The sequence below is a fragment of the Urocampus carinirostris genome, chromosome 5 (genome assembly GCF_059441175.1).
Source record: "Urocampus carinirostris isolate Australia breed hairy pipefish chromosome 5, RoL_Ucar_1.0, whole genome shotgun sequence".
In the NCBI taxonomy this organism is placed as follows: Eukaryota; Metazoa; Chordata; class Actinopteri; order Syngnathiformes; family Syngnathidae; genus Urocampus; species Urocampus carinirostris.
Window position 1 is genome coordinate 20,677,322 of NC_142353.1, and position 21,052 is coordinate 20,698,373.

At 39.1% G+C, this 21,052-nt stretch overlaps 1 protein-coding gene across 1 annotated transcript in view; it reads left to right on the plus strand.

Annotated features, from left to right (window-relative positions):
* Positions 1 to 21,052, plus strand: part of LOC148365715 (zinc finger SWIM domain-containing protein 6-like) — a 114,770-nt gene that overhangs the window by 48,804 nt on the left and 44,914 nt on the right. Inside the window, exons 2-3 of the mRNA XM_088336123.1 lie at positions 14,340 to 14,696; positions 20,512 to 20,660. Coding sequence (XP_088192249.1) covers positions 14,340 to 14,696; positions 20,512 to 20,660 — 506 coding nt within the window. The remainder of the gene's footprint in view (positions 1 to 14,339; positions 14,697 to 20,511; positions 20,661 to 21,052) is intronic.

A 21,052-nucleotide genomic window follows, 5' to 3' on the forward strand; every position in this document is an offset into this window, starting at 1 on the left:
TGAGGCAGACGTTATCATTATAAGAGAGCCCAACCTGTCACCACCTTTTCTTTGGGTCAGTCCTTTCCACAAATTCGGACACTTCATGGAAATGTTTAGAATGTACAGAAAAGGATAGAATCAAACTACGCTGCTCTATATGTGTTTATCAATCATTATCAATATACTGCCAAATTGTTCATTTAAATAATATCAGGATTGCTTCCTTCGTTATACTACAGGGACGAAAGCGGCCATTTTGAACTATTTCTGGTGGTGAAACTTCAGCCCCACCCAAAGGGTGTCCCGGTCACCATAAAAACCAATTTTAAATCCAAATAAATATAATTTAAATAAATTCCCCCTACACACCTAATATGCAAGATTGTAGGCTACAAATGAAGCCTAAATAATAGAGCATAGTATTAAAAAACAAAGCTAAAAATTTGGCGTTGAAGTTTTGCTTTTTTAATCCGGCCCACCGAAGAACAAACTAGATCCAGCCCCAGAGCCAACCTAAGTTTTACACGCCTGCCTTGAATGAAGCTGTTCAAAAACATTACATGAACAATTGTAATTTAGCGTTTATATGCCAGTCAGCGATTCTAATAATCTTCAGGCATTCAATGAAGGCCTTAGTAGTCGAGACCTCACTCCACAGCTAATATTCTATGGTTTTGTCGTTAGGCGCAGAGAGCACACGATGGTTTTTCAATGGTGTCCATTACTTTCAACATCCATATAGCTCTCGCGGCCTATCTGGGAGACACCTACCGATAATTACAAACATGTGTTCCCTGATCTTGCTGTAATTCCATTTACGCTAATGAACCTTACACATGGACGACGATAATGTAAAGTTAATGTACAGCCAGGAGACAGAAATAGCGGGCCACTAGCTTCTCAAGTGATGAAGATACATAGCTAGATGCTGGGATGTGCGTAACCTGACTTTGATAATTCTAAAACAAAAGCGTTCAATAGAGATATCGTTACAGAGTTAAGTCGACTGAAGCACAACGTCCACCTTTTCCGCCTTAAAATGAATTTGCTGTTCCAGATTGTTCATGTTTTTTTTTTTACTTTTTCAACTAAATAGTTCAAGGGGGATTTTTATATATTTTGTTTGAAGTCCAATCAGCCAAAATTAGCGGACATTTTTCTAAATGGAAATTTACTCCTTTTTTGTTGCCCTTATGGAAATAGTTTTTCTGTTATAATTAATTTACACTGTTTAAGAAATAGCACATGTCTAAAAAGGGATGTGCCTAAAGTAATGCATCATTTTAATCTGAGCTTTAAGTTAAGAAAAATAAAGCAAAATAATACTTCTTCTGGGTTTCCCTTATGACTTCTGGTTTTGTGATCTGAAATTACTCAAGTAGACGCATACTGTCTGAGATGACAGTTGCATGTCCAATCCATCTCCATCCATGTTGAAAGATTAAATGCATTGTATTGTATTGTTGCCGCTTTTCCCATCTGGAGAAGGAAATTAAGCTTTAAGAACACGTCCCCTGTGGTCACAGTTCTTCTTTGGTAGTTTAGCTTGGTGTCACATCCATGACACTACAACTTTATAAACTTATCTTGACTGTCCTTTTAATATTATTCTGAGAAAATAAAACCTTATGAATATCACACTTTATCAATAAAAAGTCTAGGCGTTTACAGGTATGAACACTGACTGGAGGAAGCTGGTGGCTTATGATTGTAAATATGCAAGACAGAATACATTAATACAATACATTTTCACAATAAAAATATCTACCCGTCTTAGTTGTGCCGTGTGGCCTGGAAATGTTTAGTTTTTTTGTTAAACATTTGAATTTAGCCTCACCTAATAGCAACACCTTTCTTTCCGATCTTTGATGGTCCCTTCTTATTGTGATGGGAAGATTTTTTTTTAACCTTTAAGCGTGGAAAATATTGCTTATACTTGGAATTGTCTTGATGACTACTCACAGACTAACTTGCTGTCTTTTTTGTAGCAATTGTCTGTGGCAAGCTTAATTATAGCACTTTATGACTTACCTTATTGAGGTTAACGAAACCATGAAATATATATATTTCAATAAATGCATGCACTGAGCACAGAGTAATAAAATCTTTTTTTTTGTACAATAACAGCGCAGTGATTTTGCCCCAGAGAGGCAAGCACTCACACTCTTGCTGCAAAATGGGTTGTTGAAATTCTTAAGAGACCTGTATTCTACCTTTTTGTGTAATACCTTTCCATGCATATTCATTTATTCAATTTAGTGGAATTTGCAATACATTCATGCATCCATTTTTTGCATCGCTTATCCTCACTAGGGTCACGGAGGTGCTGGAGCCCATCCCAGCTATTCTCGGGCAGTGGGCAGGGGACACCCAGAACTGGTTGCGAGAGTCGCAGGGCACACAGAGACAGACAAGTCACCCGCTCATTCGCACCTAGGGACAATTTGGACCGGCAAATTAACCTGACACGCATGTTTTTGGAAAGTGGGTGGAACCTTGAGTACCGTGAAGAAACCCACACAAGCACGGGGAAGAATTTTCAATGCTTTGTAAATTTGTCAATCGGTATTCACGAAAGTACTGCTCATGAACTGAAGGTTATTATATTAAGACGGTAATGTAAGCTATTCATTTGAAATATGTTTAAAGTGTGTAATATTTGACCATTAGATGGCATTGTTGTCTCATGCAAACAAAAACCATAGCCACAGCGTAGCAGCGAGATGTCAGACCAACATAGTAGTGACATTAGCTAAGGATTCCACTATGTAAAATAAATGATTCTTTTTCTGAATTAGCCTTGATATAATAATTCATGTAGTTTTGCCTAGTATTCAAATCATTTTTTTCCCTGAAAAGTTTTTGGTATCACTTAAAAGCACTAAATATTACACACTGGTCCTTTAAATATCAAATGATTAAATATTATTTTAAAAGAAATGTGTGTATTATTTGACCACTAGATGTCGCTGTATTGTGGGTGCAACTGAAAATAAGTACTAAAATGCACAAATACTAACTATGGAGACTTAAATTTACCACAAAGCACTGTTTTTCTCTTTTTTGGGGGCCATGCTTTCGCCAGGTTTTTTGTTTTTCAGGTAACTGTAGCAGCAAGATGGTGGACAATTATTTCATTTCCTTCTGTATGAGCCTCATGTTAAATAAATTTACATTTTTCGACCTACATTTATATGATCATTTCTTTTTGCTAATCGTTTAAATCATTTTTTATTTTTTTAATAAATGATGGTTTTTTATACCACCTAAGAGGCACTGAATAAGACACTGGGTTGATTGATTTATTTTCATGATAATTCTTGTGATTTTTTTTTCAATCTTTTTATGTGTAGGAAATTTTTAAATGAGATTTTTTTCAGAACAGCGGAATGTTCTTACTGAATTTTTGGGGGGGAAAATCCAATTTGCCCCAATTTCGGACAGGTCCTACCTCCGGCAGCCCCCAAGTTTGTCGTGTTTGAGCCCCCTAGAGCAAAAGTAACACAAGCAAAACAATACCAATACATTCAGAATGCAAAAATATTATACTTTCCTTGAAAATGCCAAATTTAAAGTGGTCATTTCTTTGTTAGCTGTCACTATTTGTGTATATCAGCTTTATGGAAAAACAATGTCCTTTTTTCAATTCTAATGTACCGCCTATAGATCTGCCATCTCGATGCTGTTTGTGCTGCCGCACCGTTATAATTCTTTTGTTTCGATTTCTTCCATGTCAGGACGCTTGGCTGTCTGTGAGTCAGAGCTCATCCGTCAGAGAAGCCAACCTTTTGGGATCCGTCACTGACAGTGCCGCCGTTCCGCGGAATTACAATCCATTTTGAAAGTGATAGTTGGAAAATTGCAAGTCACTCTGGATGTTGCGCTTGGCAACTAAGTAGCAGTTGGCAGCGGGTTGTCACTTGCAAACGCCAGCCAGTGACAGCTCCCATTCACCCGCTACCCCCAACCCTCTGAATCCCCCCTGCCCCCGAGGCTCCCTTATGCATGATGGCTTCTGTCCTTACAATTAGCGATTAGCCTGCACTTTTTGTTTTTTGGAATCGCAAAGGACAAAGAATTCTAGAAAATGCTAATTTGAATTTAGGGTGTGGCCTACTGAAGCATAGACAGTTGGTTCTGTGTGAGTGTTTGAGTTAGGGTTGCAACTAAAGTGAACATACTTCGGATTTGTAGAAAAAAAATAAACAACAATGCCTCATTTAAAAACAATTAGGTTCTCAGTCAGTAGAGACAAACGTCCTTAGATACACCGCTGTCCATTTTTCAGGGACATGCAAATGAATACAGTAATCCCTTGGTTATGGGGGTTAATGGGGACCAGAGCGTCTTGAGAAATGTGAATGCATCAGACCTCCGTAAAAGCCCCCAAGGGTCAAACTTACTTCAAGATGACTGAGATTATACGACTGTGAACGGTCTTTATTGTCATTATAGAAAAGTACAACAAAATTTGAGGGGGTGGCTCTTTGCAGGCTAGCATCAGTGTTTATTTTACCTCTGAAAAGTGATGGGTCCCAGGGACTCGCATGCTCAAAAATCTATGGGTCCCAACAGAAATCTATGGGTCCCCAAATTTTAGGGTTATCGCTGTTGAAATTGTAAATCGGCAACAAATATATAATACAAATCTATATATTCCGTTTTAATCATGACAGTTTATTGGTAGTACAAATCAGTTATCACTTCAAGATTTTTCAGTTCACAACAATATTGTACATTATACAAAATATTATTGCTGAAATAATTATATCTATATTTTCATTCAGTTTTAATCATCACAGTTAATTGGTAATACAAAGCACTTATCACTTCAGATTTTTCAGTTCACAATATTGTACACTATACAAAATAATATTGCTGAAACATTTATATATTCTTGCGTTTTAATCATCACAGTTAATTGGTAATACAAAGCAGTTATCACTTCAAATTTTTCAGTTCATATATTGTTTGTGGTTTGCTGTCCCGCCATAGTTGTAATGCCCTCTCAAGGTCAAATCCATTATCATCCTCCTTATAGCGTAACCAGGAATATAATTTAGTCCATTTTGGCAGAAAAGTCCTTTTCTTGCTCGGAGTATTCTTTTGTTTCTTTTCTTTCGTCGAATCGTTCGCTTCAAAACACGTGTTTTCCTTGCCTTCGCGGTCTTCTGAAGAATTTCTCCGCTGTTTTTTCGTGCCGGAATTATTGCCGTTGTTACCACTTTCTGTGTTATGTTTCGACTTTTTATGTTTCGACACTGAAGAAATTACAAATTTTTTTGTTGATTTGCACCTAATACTGACTGTTTTTTTTGAAAGCATACTTCTCTTTCACTCGACAACCGCCACAACAATGACGTCAACTCGAAGCAACGATATCTCGTTTGCCGAGATCGGCGCGAGACCAAAACAACAATGGCGGATGGCGGATCTGCCTGACGAAAAGTGTGGTAAATCTTTGTAAAAAAAAAAAAAAAAAAGTAATCGGGTAATAATGACAATTTGGTGTCAAACACATTGCGTCCCGGGGACGCACGTTGATTTGACCCAATGCGACCCCAGCAAAAATGATGGGTCTAGGACGCGGGGACACGGGCAAACGAGAACACTGCAGCATCGGTTCACCTCGAATTGAGCCAGTCCTCCGCGACGGTTAAGATAAAACCTTCCTGAATTTAGTGGTTTCCCACAAGTTGTAGCTCCAGGTCATCCACTTCATGTGTAACGGATCTGGCTTCAGTGACATAAAGGCTACGCAGGGGTACCATTTGAGGGTTGTAATGTAGCCACAGAAGTAGGCCGGACCTTGGGCCTTGCTTTTGCTTCCTTCTCCCGCCGCCGCCTCTGTCTCTTCCAAGACCTGATAACAATCCATCTTTAAATGTTTCTGCATCAATGAGGTAATGCCATGATCTGCAAGGATGTTGCAAAATTTGAAAGTCGTTTTTTATTGGTTGTATCCAGGCATAAATGCTATCAAACTTTTAGTATGTGAACTTAATGTTGATGCCGCAATTTCTGTGTTACGCTCGAGACAGAGACGCTATTGTGCATGAACGACTATCAGTAGAGATTAAAATCATGTAAAGATCCTCACTCAATGGAATTCATTATCGACTATTTATATTATTGATTTTTTTTGACAATTTTGACTCATCATTGCCACCCTTTTGTGAGTGAGCTGTTATCCACCGCATCTCCTCATGATATATATATATTTTTGTGTGTGTTTGATTTGCTAAACAAGCCCTGCTGAATGTAGCACTCCTTTCTAGCAGGAGAGGACAGTGCGGCACCTGAACTTTAAGTTCTGAATTTATAATTCGGGATCATGAGAAAGGTGAAATGAAAACGCATCAAGGCTCCTCACCCACCCCGGAGGGCTCGAGGCATAAATATGGCCGCCCTCAGAGCTCAGCTGTGTTATTCCTGCCCCTCCCACATCTAACACACACTCACATTTGAGCCAAGGTCTTCTGCAGGATAGCATTGATCTCTATTTACAGTCTCCGTATGGCTGCTTCTTTAAAGGACCACACATGCTTGAAGATCCAAAAAAGGCCACTAAATCGAGCCTGGTTAGGAGCTTAGTTGGGTGATCTTTGGACTAGGGCTAGGACAAAGGTTTATAGACTGGGGGTTACCCGGCGACCCCTCGTCTAACCACTGAAAATCTGTACTTTTCGGATCGGATTTAAGCCCAGTAGCCTTATTGTTTGCCAGCCATCTTCGATCAACACGGAAGTTAAATTGTGTATTTTCCGATCGCTTCAGGCTTAGGATCATAAAAAGCTTGTTGGGCTCCACACCACCCCGCAACCCCTTGCCTCAACCTTCTTCTTTTGCCTGACGAGGTAATTTGATTAATGGTTGAAGCCAAAGTGGATGAGCACAGGCACATTTAACATCAATTTGCTCTTTGTTGACTCGCTCACGCAGCGGAATCAATCATTGAATCAGACTTTTTCGCACAGCCCTATTAGATTACGTTAATGATTACTCCCAATTCTGCCAATAGATGTAAGGACCACTCCCCAACTTCTACTTTGACTTGGAACCCAAATTCGATTACAGAAATGTCCGTTGCTCAAATTAATCTGAGAGTTTTCCCCCCTCTCTTACAGGACAGCGAGCTTTTTTGTGCGACTTTTTGAGGCTGCCGACCACAATCTCTGCCTGGCTGCCTTTAAGTGAGGGTCTGAATCCTATTTTATGGGCCACATATAAAGGCAGCATTCTTCTGTCTGGCTATGTTGAAGGCTTCCAGTCTGTTGCTTTTTCTCTAAGAAATTAGTAACATCCAAGGAAGAGGTTATGACCTTGAGCAACTAAGAAATATCATGTATGCCTGTGCGTTTAATCCAACCATTTTCTACTGCTTAACAGGGAAGCTATACCAGAGTCTATATTTCTAACCAGCTTGTGTTGGTCACGTACTTATTGCAGTATGCAGTTCAGTTCAGATCAAATATTTATTTCAAGCTACGCAAGAAGTAAAACGAAAAAAATCCTATAAAAAGGTCAACATGAAAGGAAAGTGAGTAGAATGCATATAGACTACAACATGGGTCTCTCACCGTTTTTAAGCTAACAGCTAGCGCTAAGGACACCCAGTCTGATAAGCATTTCTAAAATTATAACCTATGTTATTACTATGTTTTCACTGTGCTATTTCTAGGTTAATTTTTGGAAGTAAGCTTAAATAGACTCAGTTAACCACTAAAATAAAACATTTTACTTTGAGAATCACAATGACCCAGAACTGGTGATTTGTTTTCAGGACAGGTCTTTGGGCACCTTTAAATGTTTGCCTGAATATGAGAATTTTGCTGTTAGAAATATTATCTACTGTATTATATTAAGGCAACAAAGCCTATTTAAACTTCTGCAGACACCCATAGCTATTTTCTTTTAATTTTGGATTTTTTGTATTACCATAAACAGCATGTCCGTGACTTTCATTTTAAGTAAATTAACATTAGGATGGGTTTCCTTAATTTTCTCTGGTTGATTAATGGGAATCAGCAAATGAGTGCTTTGTGAGTGGCGCCTGAATTTGGCGACTTTCAGTGGACATATTAAAAACAACAAGTTATTGTTTGATGCGGTCCAGCTCATTTTTCATTGTGATTTTCTCAGCTTTGTCTCGTGGACTACCTAGTATTGTGTGGCGGGCAATGAGTTTGACACATGTGCTGCAGAGGGCTTGTGATGAGCACTAAAATTACTAGTTTGACCAATATGCCTTTGGTAAAAGAACTAACCGATTCCAGTTTAGTCAATACTTGTCCATTTGGGTTCTGGATGAAAACCAAACAGTACATGCAAGCAGATGCACGGTATTCATACATGCGTTCTCAGCTTGCTCTTTCGCACACTCTTCTATATTGCTGCGGGCCAAGTGTTATTTCAACGTTGCGGCCAGGAGGGGTTTCTAGGGCAACCTCACTGAAGCTTTATTCTAAAAATGGCCGCCATGGTTACTTTGAAAGCCGACGCTAGCCTCTCGAACAGAACAGAAAGGACTCCAGAGCACCAGGGGTAGAATTGTAGAAGCCAGGGGAATGATGGGGCCTGGTGCTAGGTGGAGCTGGGTGGGAACCAGACCCTTTAATAGCGAGCGCATGAGACGGGAAGGCCTTCAAACCCGCCCAACAGGCAGTCATGGGAGATGTGTGTGTCTGTGTACTTGTGTAGCTAAACAGCAATACCCTCGTACTCAGCACTTGGCTAAATTAAAAGGGCATATTTGGCGTGGGGGGCAGTTTTTGGTGCCCAGGCTATTGGACGGGGAAAGGCGACACTCATTACCTACCCATCTGTCAGTGAGGGTTGTGAGAAAAGCAGGAGGGTCGATTGGTCGGTGGAAAGGAGAAACAAAATAGACTTTTCAATGAGTTATCTCCTCTTCCTACTCCATCATCATTCATGTGTGATAAATTTGAAAAAGAATTGTGTTAATTTGGCTTGGTAAAGGCGATATTTATGAAACAAAAAAAGCGCACAGTTGTTTTTTTCTCCTGCTGTTGTTGCTCTCACATGTTTTTGATGTTCTCTTTCCACTGACTTACTGGACTCCACTTGAAATGTGTTGCACACACCACACTTTGTAGTACAACCACAATATGTGGTTGTCAAATGACAAAACTGGATTAGCTGCACTTTGATGGTGCAGCAGTTTTTAATCTAGAGGATAGCATCCCTGCTGTTGCTATGGTGAGCCTTTATCATCTGCTCATGACAATTACACTTTGCCAGTGAAAAGAAAACTTTCGATGGTTTGTCTTTTGTTTACAAAGGTTTCCTTATTTGCAGTTGTAAGGCTATAAACGGCCGTACTAAAAAGCTTCGTCGCACAAACGGTACGCTTAGATAGCGCTGTGTTTACATTTAATTTAGTCATTTTATATGTTCTCAAGTTTTGGTTTTCTTTTGGTTTATAAATAAAATCTGTTGGTAAACAAAAAATAATGATTTTCTATTTTTATTTATATCATGTAATGTGGAAAAACGTTAAAAAGGTCATAGGGGGCAAATACTATAGCAAGAAACATTATACCTATACAATAAAATCTATTTGGATCCGATTGTTTTTTGTTGTTTTTCAGTTTATGCACTATTCTACTACCTGTTAAAAATTGGCCCACCAATGTGCCTAATGTTATTTTCACTTAGTTTCATTGATAATATTTTCAATGCTTAACAGGTCAAAATCTCAAAAGTATACCGTAATCTGATTAACATTAGCCTGGGCTAACTTTGTGACACAAATGTCCTCAAAGGAAACAACTACTAGCAGGTAAGGGCAAAGGAGTCTTTACTGGGATCAATTCAAAGTCCAATACAGTACCATCCTCCTGCATGTCTCTAGTAAGTCCTCGACTTGAACGGAAGCAAAAATCCGAACCTAAATTGGTGTTCTTGTGTATTTATGTCTTTAACTGTTGGTGTAGTTATGGCAACAAAAGCTAACGTAAGTAAGGCGTCATTTCTCTGAAGCCTTCTGTTATCTGTGTGTAGTTACACAGCAACAGAATCCTGTTTCGTCGCACCAGCTGCACGGTTGTAAGCCTTTTTGTCCCACTTAGGTGAGTCGGCGTGACTCCCTCGAAACGGCGCTAGCTAGCTTTGATCAGCGCAGATGCAGGCGGCTGCCATAATCTGTGCACACCACGTCTTGCTTGAATATTGTTTGCAAAGGTGTCCTCTTTTTGCCAGCTGGCTCTCACCACAGGCAAAAGAAAGCATTTTCTTGGCAACATTTTTGTATTTGCCGCTAGCTATTCTTGCTCATGCAGATATTGTTTTTGTATCAGTTCATGCTCTACCCAGAATTACGTTTACTGTTTAATTCAGTACACATACTGACAGACTGACACTAAAACGAGTTAAAGTGTAAGTGCTGATTAAATTCCTTACCTCAAATACTAGTGCAGTATTCCCTCACGATAACGTGGTTCACCTTTCACAGTCTTTCTGCTTTACGGATTTTAATCATCCATTGCGTTAGTTGTAAAAAAAATAAAGGTTTCTACTTTATGAATTTTACCAATCACAGCTTTTTTGGTAACATAACACTCACAATAAATGATGGTTCACTGTATACAAACTGTCGGGTGTATTTTTAACTTTCAACTAACCACCTATCCAAGCTGTAAGTGTGTTAGGAATTATACTATGAATTATAATTGTCTTTATTTTCATTGATACTAACATAGTAAACATTGTTTACAACAAGATTGGAGATGACGCTCCAGGACAAACACATACCACAATACTTAAAAGGGAAAAATGGGATAAAAAAAAAATGCCAGTATAAATATGCTAAAATATTTGCAAGGTAGTGCTCTGAGACTAGCCTAAAGTATAAGTGCAATGAAAAATAGTGCAATGATTTTTACCAGCAACGCAATTTTAAAATAAATCAATATAAAAGGCGGGACACATATTTTCACAGTATTGTGCGCTTGTTTAGGTTGGTGATGATCCTGGGGAAGAAAGTATCTCTGAGCCTGTTAGTTCTTGCTTTTTTGGGGGCGGCAGTAGCTCAGGAGGATCAAGAGGTCGGATTCCCGGCTTCTCTGTTCTATATGTGGAAGTGTCCTTGGGCAAGACACTGAACCTCTAATGCCCCCGATAAGCAGATAGTTGCCTTGCATGGCTGACGCTGCTATCAATGTGTGAGTGTGTGTGAATGGGTAAGTGTGAAGCACATTGTAAAGGGCTTTGGGAGGTCTTTAAAGTGCTATATAAATACAGACCATTTACATTTACTTGAAAAGGGACATTGTGTATTTTTGAGCGCATGCATCTTAGAGGTAACAAAAAAACGTCTTTCGTTGAATAATAAGCAAAAATGTACAATCTAGCATATAAACATGCATTTTTTAAATACTCCTAGATCGAAAAATGTGTCTTTTTTTTTTTTTACATAAGGTCCACCTCGAGTGAGCTGACATAATTGTCTACCATTTTGATGCTACGGGTATGCCCATAATCCAAAAGCTTTGTGAAAGGCTGGCCAAAAAACATGAGAAGAAAATTGTAATGTGCTTCAGTTTATATATGTTCGGCCTTTTGTAACTTTGAATCTCCGTTGTTTGTATCCTTTCTTGTGCTTTGCACCGCTTTTTCCGGTTCCACTACTCAATGTAGTGGCATCTAGTGGTCAAATACTACACGTTATGGCTTTAAAGGACCTGTGACGAATACCATAGGGCAGCAGGTCTAATAGTTGGTAGCTTGTGTGATATGAGTATTAAGTAAATAACTAAACAAGTTTAAAAAATGTATCCCATTTAAAAGTGATGTAAACTCAATCACAGCTATATATTAATCTCATCTCATCTCATTAGCCGTACCGCTTATCCTCATTAGGGTCGCGGGGGGGCTGGAGCCCATCCCAGCCATCTCCGGGCAGTGGGCAGGGGACACCCTGAACTGGTTGCCAGCCAATCGCAGGGCACACAGGGACAGACAACGCATTCGCTCATTCACACCTAGGGACAATTTGGACCGACCAATTCACCTGAAATGCATGTTTTTGGAACGTGGGAGGAAACCGGAGTGCCCGGAGGAAACCCACGCAAGCACGGGGAGAACATACAAACTCCGCACAGGAAGTCTGGAGCTGGATTTGAACCCACGACAGGTTCCCATGACATGAACTGTGCCGCACAAGCGCTAACCACTGCGCCGCCGTGCTGCCCCTATATATTAATATTTTATTTTATTATGGGCAGCTATATTCTTGAAAATAATGACTTAAAATCGCAGATATTTCAGGTTACATCTCAGGCGTACATTCAGAATGTTGACAGTTTATTAACTGTGTTTTATTTATTGTTAGGCCTGCAGTGCCTATATGTTTGAGACCCTTAATCGCTGACCCCTTGTTTCGCCGACGCAGGCATCCCATTTCCATGTGTATGCAATGAAATATTCAACTCCTCCCTCGCCTCTCACATCAATAGAAAGCTGCTTTGATATCCGCTCTAATATATGCTTGATATAACAGCGTTGCGTGCGCTCGGCCCTTTGATAAACATGTTTAGAGGATGTATGTCTAAGCTCTTTGCAGTTGGCGCATATCTCCTGAGCCATTGCATGAATTCATAAGCCTCCTTAACCACTCCCAATATTAATAAATGCATGATCTCACGCTGCTGCCGAAGCTGCATGTGCTTCAGTTTCATATGGTCGGCCTGTGTGTGCAAATGACTCCTCCCTGCTCATTCATATTCATCCTCGCATAATAGGAAGCAGCCGCGCCTCCAGATAGCGCAGTCAGGGATAAGATCAAACATTGTATTCAAAGTCATGAGAGGAGGAGGAGGAGGACCGAAAATGAGGTCTATAATTCATATTGGGACGTCCAAACTCTGCTCTCTTTCTCATTGTCGTTCATATGGATTGCAGATTTACTGGGATGTCTCACTCAGGAGGCGATGACTTATCACAGCGAACCACATGTAAAGATATTTTCACATGTCACGACTGGGGATTCAACTTGTCTGAAAAGTACAAAGAAAAGTCATAAGCAGTGTTTTGGCACGTTAGTGGCACATTAGTTACAATTATTAGTCACTAATTGTAAAATATAACTCATCACAACATACTGCATCATGGCATGGTACGCAGGATGCTCTGCAGCGAACAGGAGACCCTACAGAGGATCATAAATACGGCCCAAAAGATCACTGGCTTCCCGCTGCCCAGCCTGAAGGATGTGCCAGCTACCTTAGCAGAGCTATGCAAATCCTGAATGACTTCTTACACCCCAGCAACTTCTATTTCGATCTGTTAGCACCGGACCAATAGATAGATTCCAAAGGACCTAAATGAACAGCCTGAGAGATGGCTTCTTCCCCTGTACTATCTTGAAACTAAACCACAAACACGCATAGGATACATGGAACATATTTTTAATTGCAAAATCCTGGTTTTGTCTAGTTTAATTTTAGAATGGAATACTAAATGTTATCGGTGAACATTTTTTTAATTTGTCTATTTGTTATATTTTATATTCTTATATTTTGCCAACTGGAGTGGAACTCTAATTTCATTGCAGCAACACGATGAAAATAAAAAAGATTCTGATTTACTTCCCAAATTACTGACACCAAAAAGTAGCACGTGTCTGAGAAAGCAGTTAATTAAATATTCCAATATATAGTCACACCAAAGCAAACCCCTAAAATGCTTTAAGATAGCCACATAATAAAATTAGAAGAAAACATGTACATCAATCTTTGGAAGCAGTGAACCGTTTATAATCTTGAGGATTTGCAAATGAACACTTTGTTAAGACATTCCATATCCATTTTGTCTCGGGGCTTGAAAGAACTGTAAGATCCCCTCCATTTCTGGGTACTTTCCCCCATTTTTTTTTCACAGGCATTTTGTACATAATCCTTTGCTGTATTGCAGTTTACTTATTGTGGTTTTGCAATTTCGTGCGTTTTGATCGTGCATTTTGTTCTGCATTCTGATAGGCTAATCAGAGGAAGATGCTTTCTATCACAAAGTTGGACTTCTCGACCTGATAAACTTGCTCTGTATTCACATTTGGATCTTTGGCCTTACCTAGTGGCTCCTTGGTGCTTTTTAAAATTGTTTGATAATGAAAAAAATATATGGTTTCTATAGAACATAACAGGAAGGTAAATGCAGTTTCCCATCACATCTGCCTGATGACGGCAAATTATCATGTAAAGTGGATAGTGTCCTTAATCCATACAGTTGTGCAATGTGAATGTTTTTTGTAGAAAACCCGATTTAGCCCAACCTTGACCAGATTTTAAGTCAGAGTTTGAGAACCCATGCCTCATACTATATGCCATTCTGTTTTGCAGGTTTCCACCTCAGCGGCACGGTAACGGACCCCGCTACGCCCTCGTCCCCGGAACTGGTATGCAGCGTCAGCGTGAGCTTCGACCGTTGCAAGATCACGGCGGTTACTTGCACTTGCGGCAACAAGGACATCTTCTACTGCGCTCACGTGGTGGCACTTTCGCTTTATCGGGTACGCAAGCCGGAGCAAGTCAAGCTGCATCTGCCCATCTCGGAGACCTTGTTCCAGATGAGCCGCGACCAGCTGCAGAAATTCGTCCAGTATCTCATCTCGGTCCACCACACGGAGGTGTTGCCTACCGCACAGAAATTGGCAGACGAAATCCTGTCGCAGAATTCCGAGATCAACCAGGTCCACGGTGAGAACTTATTGTTGGTGCAAAACATTTGCATGACCAAAACTTCTCATTAACACTGCAGCTGATCTTCAACATAGTCTTCCTGAGCTCTGTCGTCATTGGAGGAACAACATCACCAGTCGCCATATTGTTTTACGTGTCAATTAGTTGAAGAGGTTACGAGTGTTTTAGGCGAAGTTTTCGTAGTTTTTCAAGTTCAGGGTTTTTTTTGTTTTTTTTTTGAAAAGGGACAAGTATGCGCCATAAACTCATGTCTCATTCTACAACATTTTACCTAAGGCTAATTCTCAATGTCTGTCCCCAGAAGGGCTTCTACAGAAAAAACATACATAAAAAACACAATACTTTTAAACGGCACAATCGCAGAGGCTACAGGTGGTCATATATCTAACCTCTCATTAAAAAGTATTTAAGTTTATGTTTAAAAAGGACCCAGTTTGACTCTTCTTTAAGTTCAGTGGGTTCCAGTTCCTGGCTTTAGTGCCTTGTACAGTAAAAGCTGATTGTTCAAAAGTAGTTATTGTGGAGAAATCCTAAGCGTTGTGTCGCAGATGGTTTTAGTACAACAAAAGGCGGTCAGCCAAAAAGGGGCTAACTGGCAAAACTAACGGGCAAAGCTAACCAAAACCGATCAACGAAATGCAGCTGTAGCCTAGGCAGAAAAACGTGAGGCTAGTTGATCAAAAAATACGCAGTGAGCAGTCAGGGTACCAGCGAACCAACATTGAAAAGCATCAACGCCTATGGCAACGAACGAAAGCTGGCCGTGAATAAATCAAGGGACACGGCAAAACTGCCACTAATGCCAGTCTAGTCAGTCAAAAAACACATGAGAGTAGCCGGGCTAACCGTGAACAAGCAACGCGTTCGACTTTGGATATGGCGATACACCCGAAACTGGTGCTAACGCCGGGTTACCCAGCCAACAATTCACTATGCACAGCCAATGATTGCCAACCAAGAGCAAACACAATAGGAAAGCCCTCGGCAGCCTGCGCTAACCGGGAGTTAGCCGGACAAAATAGTACCGACCGCGACATACGCAGCAAAAAACACATACGAAAATCCACATTCACCTACCTCCTAAAACAAATAACCAGTATGCAATCACTGTACACTACAATCGCTGTCTATTTCGGAGCTGCGTCATATGTTGTGTTAATGGGATTTGCCATTTTGAAAGTTCTGTTATGCTCCAAGATGTCACAGTTCTACAGGAAACAGGTCAGAACTTTGAGACTATATTTTTTGAGTCCCCCAGCACGTGGAATATTTTGCAACATATTTGTGGGGAGTAACACTGCATGTTCTGCACCTACTTGAAAAAAAATCTGTTTGGGAATACCTTTAATGAAGTAGGTAGAAATATTTCTGTCAGAAAATAATCTGTTTAATATTTTTTTAATTAATTGTATCAGATAGTAACACTTTAACTGATACTGTCTGTATCTCATGAATTAAGATAGATTAACAGCTTGCTAGCTGCCTAGTACAGAAAAGCCGATCAATCGGCAGATAATCTACACTACAAAAAGTCCAGTTAGAAAGAAAAAAAATGTCATTAAATAATAATAAAAATAATGGTAATATATTTAAGGAGAACTATCTTCTTTCATCGATGATTTATATCAGTTATAGAAGATTATTCATCTCAATCTAAGTACTTATTTCTGATTATGCCGGACAAACTAGTTAAAACTTGAGTAGAATAAGAAAAATATTCATTTATTCAAAAATGTATTTTATCCTTGGTATTCAAGAAATACTTATCTCCATTTGTGTAATTTACTTTTTGCATGGATAGAATGTTTACAACGAACAAAAGTTAAAATATTGATTTAGCAGCGACAACATGAGAAATTGGATACCCTAGGCTACATTACCTTTTCTCCTCGAGTATTGCTGGGGTATCCGATTGTAGACTGATAATCATAGATAAAAAAAAAATTATAATAGTATATCTTTTTTATTTTGCACTTTCTTGAAATTTTTCAACACAATGCCCGCCAATCAAAAGGTGGTATCGTGTTTAGTGTTGGGTATTGCATCATCATCATCATCACACTGCTAAGACCATCTGTATGGAAAGAAGCCCAAGAGTACCATAATTCAATTAAAAAAATGAAAATCCAATTAATTTAACCAGCCTTAAAACAAACATTTAATTAATCAAAAATAGCCTTAAAACAAACATTCAATTAACAAAAACAGTGTTTTTGAAAAAAAAAGTCTTTAGTTATAAAAGTGTTGTCATAATCTGATTTTTACTTTATTTTTATCGTGCTTTTTGTCCCTTTTTAACATACCACAAACAAAAGAACCAGGGAAAGAAACAAAGGAAAAACATTAAAAAAAATAAACACAATAAAAAAGACAACATTGCATTTTTGGGGAGTATTTTCCATGGTCAATTCATCGTTGTAAACAAAGTTTACATAATTTTTTATTATCAGAACGTTTTTATTTCACATCATCCTTTTTATATTACTTTATTATGAAACGTATATGCTGCTTTAAAATTCAAAACCTGTGTATCATCTAATAATGATGACATTTTGTTAAAATATTTTTTTAAAGGCTCTTATTTCAAGAGACCATTTTTATTTTTTGATGCTCCTTTTATCATTTGAATTATGGCACTTTTGGGCTTCCATAAGTCTTATGTCACAGGTGAAATAGCGGACATAGTTGCTAAAATATCAAGCTCAATAATATGTGAAAGTTCTTACCTCCGTGTTATGCGTAAAGTGTCCTCGGGCAAGGCACTGAATCCCTAATGCCCCCAATAAGCAGGTAGGCGCCTTGCATGGCTGACTCCCTATTGGTGTGTGAGTGTGTGTGTGAATGGGTAAGTTTGAAGCACATTGTAAAGCGCTTTGGGAGGTCTTCATTGACTTGAAAAGCGCTAAATAAATGCAGACCATTTACCATTTACTGTTGCTGTAATTTAAAATGTAGTTTGCTAGGCCAAAACCTTATCTTTATCTTGTCGAAAGGATTTATTTCTTGAATCAGAGTGATCATTATGGATCCATTTTACACTTTTACAAGCATACATGTAGGTTGCCACATGTGCATTAGCAACCACCTTCTTCCTGCTTTCCTCTTGTGTCAAGGTATTATTGCATGATCGTGTGCATTGAGAGCAACTCCGAGTTCATTCGAAGTAGGCCAGTTTTGCAGTTATTTGTGCATAGTATGTCGTCTCGTCTTTACCGGCATGTGTGTTTGTGGGTATCGACTTAAGGATGAAGGCAAATTGCAGTAGGATCAATGGCGTCCTCTTTAATGGCACACAGACAGTAAAGGGAAGATTGTACCTCTAATCAAGGCTATATAGAGTCCTTATTTACCTCTTGAAGGGGAGTGAGAAGGAGATGCGAATGATTGCTGGGAGCTGTAAAATGAAATGGCAGGTCTGTTGTTGTGTTCAGTTGTGCTACTGTTCTGAAATTTTGTACTGCGGAATGTTTTTAAACCATACTGTTTTCTGTTGCATAATTATCACGGATTTCTAGCTTTTAACTGCATTAAAGGACTAGCTTGCATTGGTGAAACTAACAAAAACTCACCCCCACCTATATTTGCAATGTAAACAAACCAATGTTAGCTATGGAGGGTACTGTATTTGGTTGTGTAACTTGTCCTGAATAGAAGGTCAGGTGTGAGGTATTACTTTGTTCCTATTATTGGTAATTTTCAGTTCGCCTTTGTTACCGCCATTTCTCAAGGGCAACTCCTATTAGCTACTTTGTTTTTGTACCTGTGTCCTGTTATCCTCCAGTTCATTTGTCAATGTTTATTTCTGGTTTTGTTCCCATGTATTGATAAACCAGTGATGAGAATTTCGTTGACTTTCCGGTAGGGTATTTGTGTTCATTACAGCAAAGCCCCCCCCAAGCACACTGTCTATTAAAATCACAATAAAATAACTAAACTTTTTTTGTTCTTTCAAAATAAATTTTTGCAAATTTCATGTATTATTTTAGTCTAACTTGTTTTTCTTATAAAATGTGAAAAAATATACCTAAAGGGACATTTTTGTACCTCCTATTGGTAAAAAAAACACATTTATTCCTCTGAAAAAACAATATTGATTTGAATAATAAGCAAAAATACACACAGTCTCAGAAATGTGCCTGTTTTTAATACTCTCAGGTCAAGAAATTGTATTTTCCATTGCATGAGACTCGTCTAGAACAATGGTCTCAACAGGCGACTCAAGGGCCAGTTGCAGCCTGCAGTACAATGTTATGAGCCCCCAGCTTTAATATGTAAGTTTAATGTAAGAATTTGGCAAGGAGAGCACAGGACCGTATTCACTAGTCTACTAGGGATAAAAATGATACACTATTTTTAGCCACGGTACCAGATATTTTAGAGAAATGAGAAAACGGCAAAATAGAAAGTGATTGAAAGTCGGTATAACATTTTGTTGATTTAGGTTTTCTTTTTTCAGATTAAACTAAGCATTATTGGTGACAACCGTTTTAAAGAAGTGCGGCCATGCATATAAATCTTTCAAGGCGACCAAATTATTTTCCACTTTGCCTTTCTCTTCATTCAGTTCAGAATGACCAAATTACTTGCCACAATGCCTTTTCCTTCATTCAGTTAGGAATCTTTGCTTTGCAGGTTGGCGAAACAATACCGTATTTTAGTGGTTTCCACCCAACATTTTCTCTGACGTTAACTTTTGTTAGATAGATAGATAGATAGATAGATACTTTGTTCATCCCCGAAGGGAAATTCACATTTCCAGCAGCATCCCTGAGCTGAGAACAATCGAGAACAATCGAAAATAACACGGGAGCTGCTGGAGTGGCTGCCATTCGTGACGGCGCCGGAAGAAAAGATTCAATTTGAATCATTTACAAACAAACAAACAATTGAATCATGTACAAACAAACAAACAGAATATTCATGTTTCAATAAGTGGAGTGTTAATAAAATATTTCTGATACTGATATAACCAGATAAAACTAATTTTAAGTTACCTGTCCAAATGAATGTTGTGCCATCTCACCTGTTGCCAGGTCTGACAATATTCTAGTGGCCCGCCCCAATAATAACATCAACAATTTGGTATAGTGACTAGAAATGGTGTGATAATGGGATAAAACCTAATGCTTTTTCCATTGTTGTCTGTATCCCTAGTGGTTTAGTGGATAAAATCCGGTGCGCTCATAGCCGCGATCTGGGTTTGATTCCCTATGCATCCAATGTTATGCAATTGTGATCAGTGATATATTCTGACTCATCAATCGATGCACAAATGCATTATTCATGTATTTATTTATTGTGCAACCCTAACTCTCGTTTTAATTTTGTGTGCCTTATAGTCCGCTGTGTCTTATCGTGTTGAAAATCCAGTACTATGTTGTTCTTATGTTATTACCTGGTTGTAATTATTGGAAGTAGGGTTAAAATAAGCACACTCAACCACTAAAACATTGTTTTTGAATTCACTGATCTTGTTAAATTCTCATGCCAGTTAAAAATCAAATTTCCTACAAATCACAATGACCCATCACTGATGAGCTATTTTCAGAACCAGTCTGCAGACTACTCGGGTGCATTTTGGGCTACCTGGTGGCCGCGGGCACCACGATTGAGAGCCCTGGTCCGAACAATAGCATCAAATGACCGTTAGTGTGAAGAGAGTCAACGGCAGTAAAATACTTCCACCACTTTCTGAAAAACCCCAAATTGTTGGATTTTTATAAAGCTGGGTCTTACAGGGTTAGATAATACACACTTGGGCAGATAAAAAAAAATCTCCAGTGTATTTACAATCTTTTTGTATGTGTCCTAGGTGCTCCGGACCCCACAGCAGGGGCTAGCGTGGATGACGAAAACTGCTGGCATCTGGATGAGGAGCAAGTTCAAGAACAAGTCAAGCTTTTCCTGTCCCAGGGAGGATACCACGGCTCGGGCAAGCAGCTCAACCTGCTCTTCAGCAAGGTCAGCAGCCACCGGTGTTATTTATTCTGCTCGGCGGCAACAAGTGCACAGTGGCGCATTCGGAGTCCGACAGGACGTCCTAAATAGCATTACAACCTCGGCTTTTCCTCTTCACTGCCAGTGTTGGAACTAACGCGGTACAAAGAAACGCGTTCCCGGAACACAATTACTTTTCTCGGCACTGTAATTATTCATAAAATATTTTAACTCAACTGTCGTTATAGCATTACTCCTCTACTTATAAAGGCAAATAATAGTGACAATGTTCTCTAAATGCTAACTGGCACTTCTTCACTTACAACTCACAACTTGTATTATTATTATTAATTTCAACGTATACCTGGTTATAGTTAGTGAGGTGCCGTCCCAAGCACAGTATATTGGAACACAAT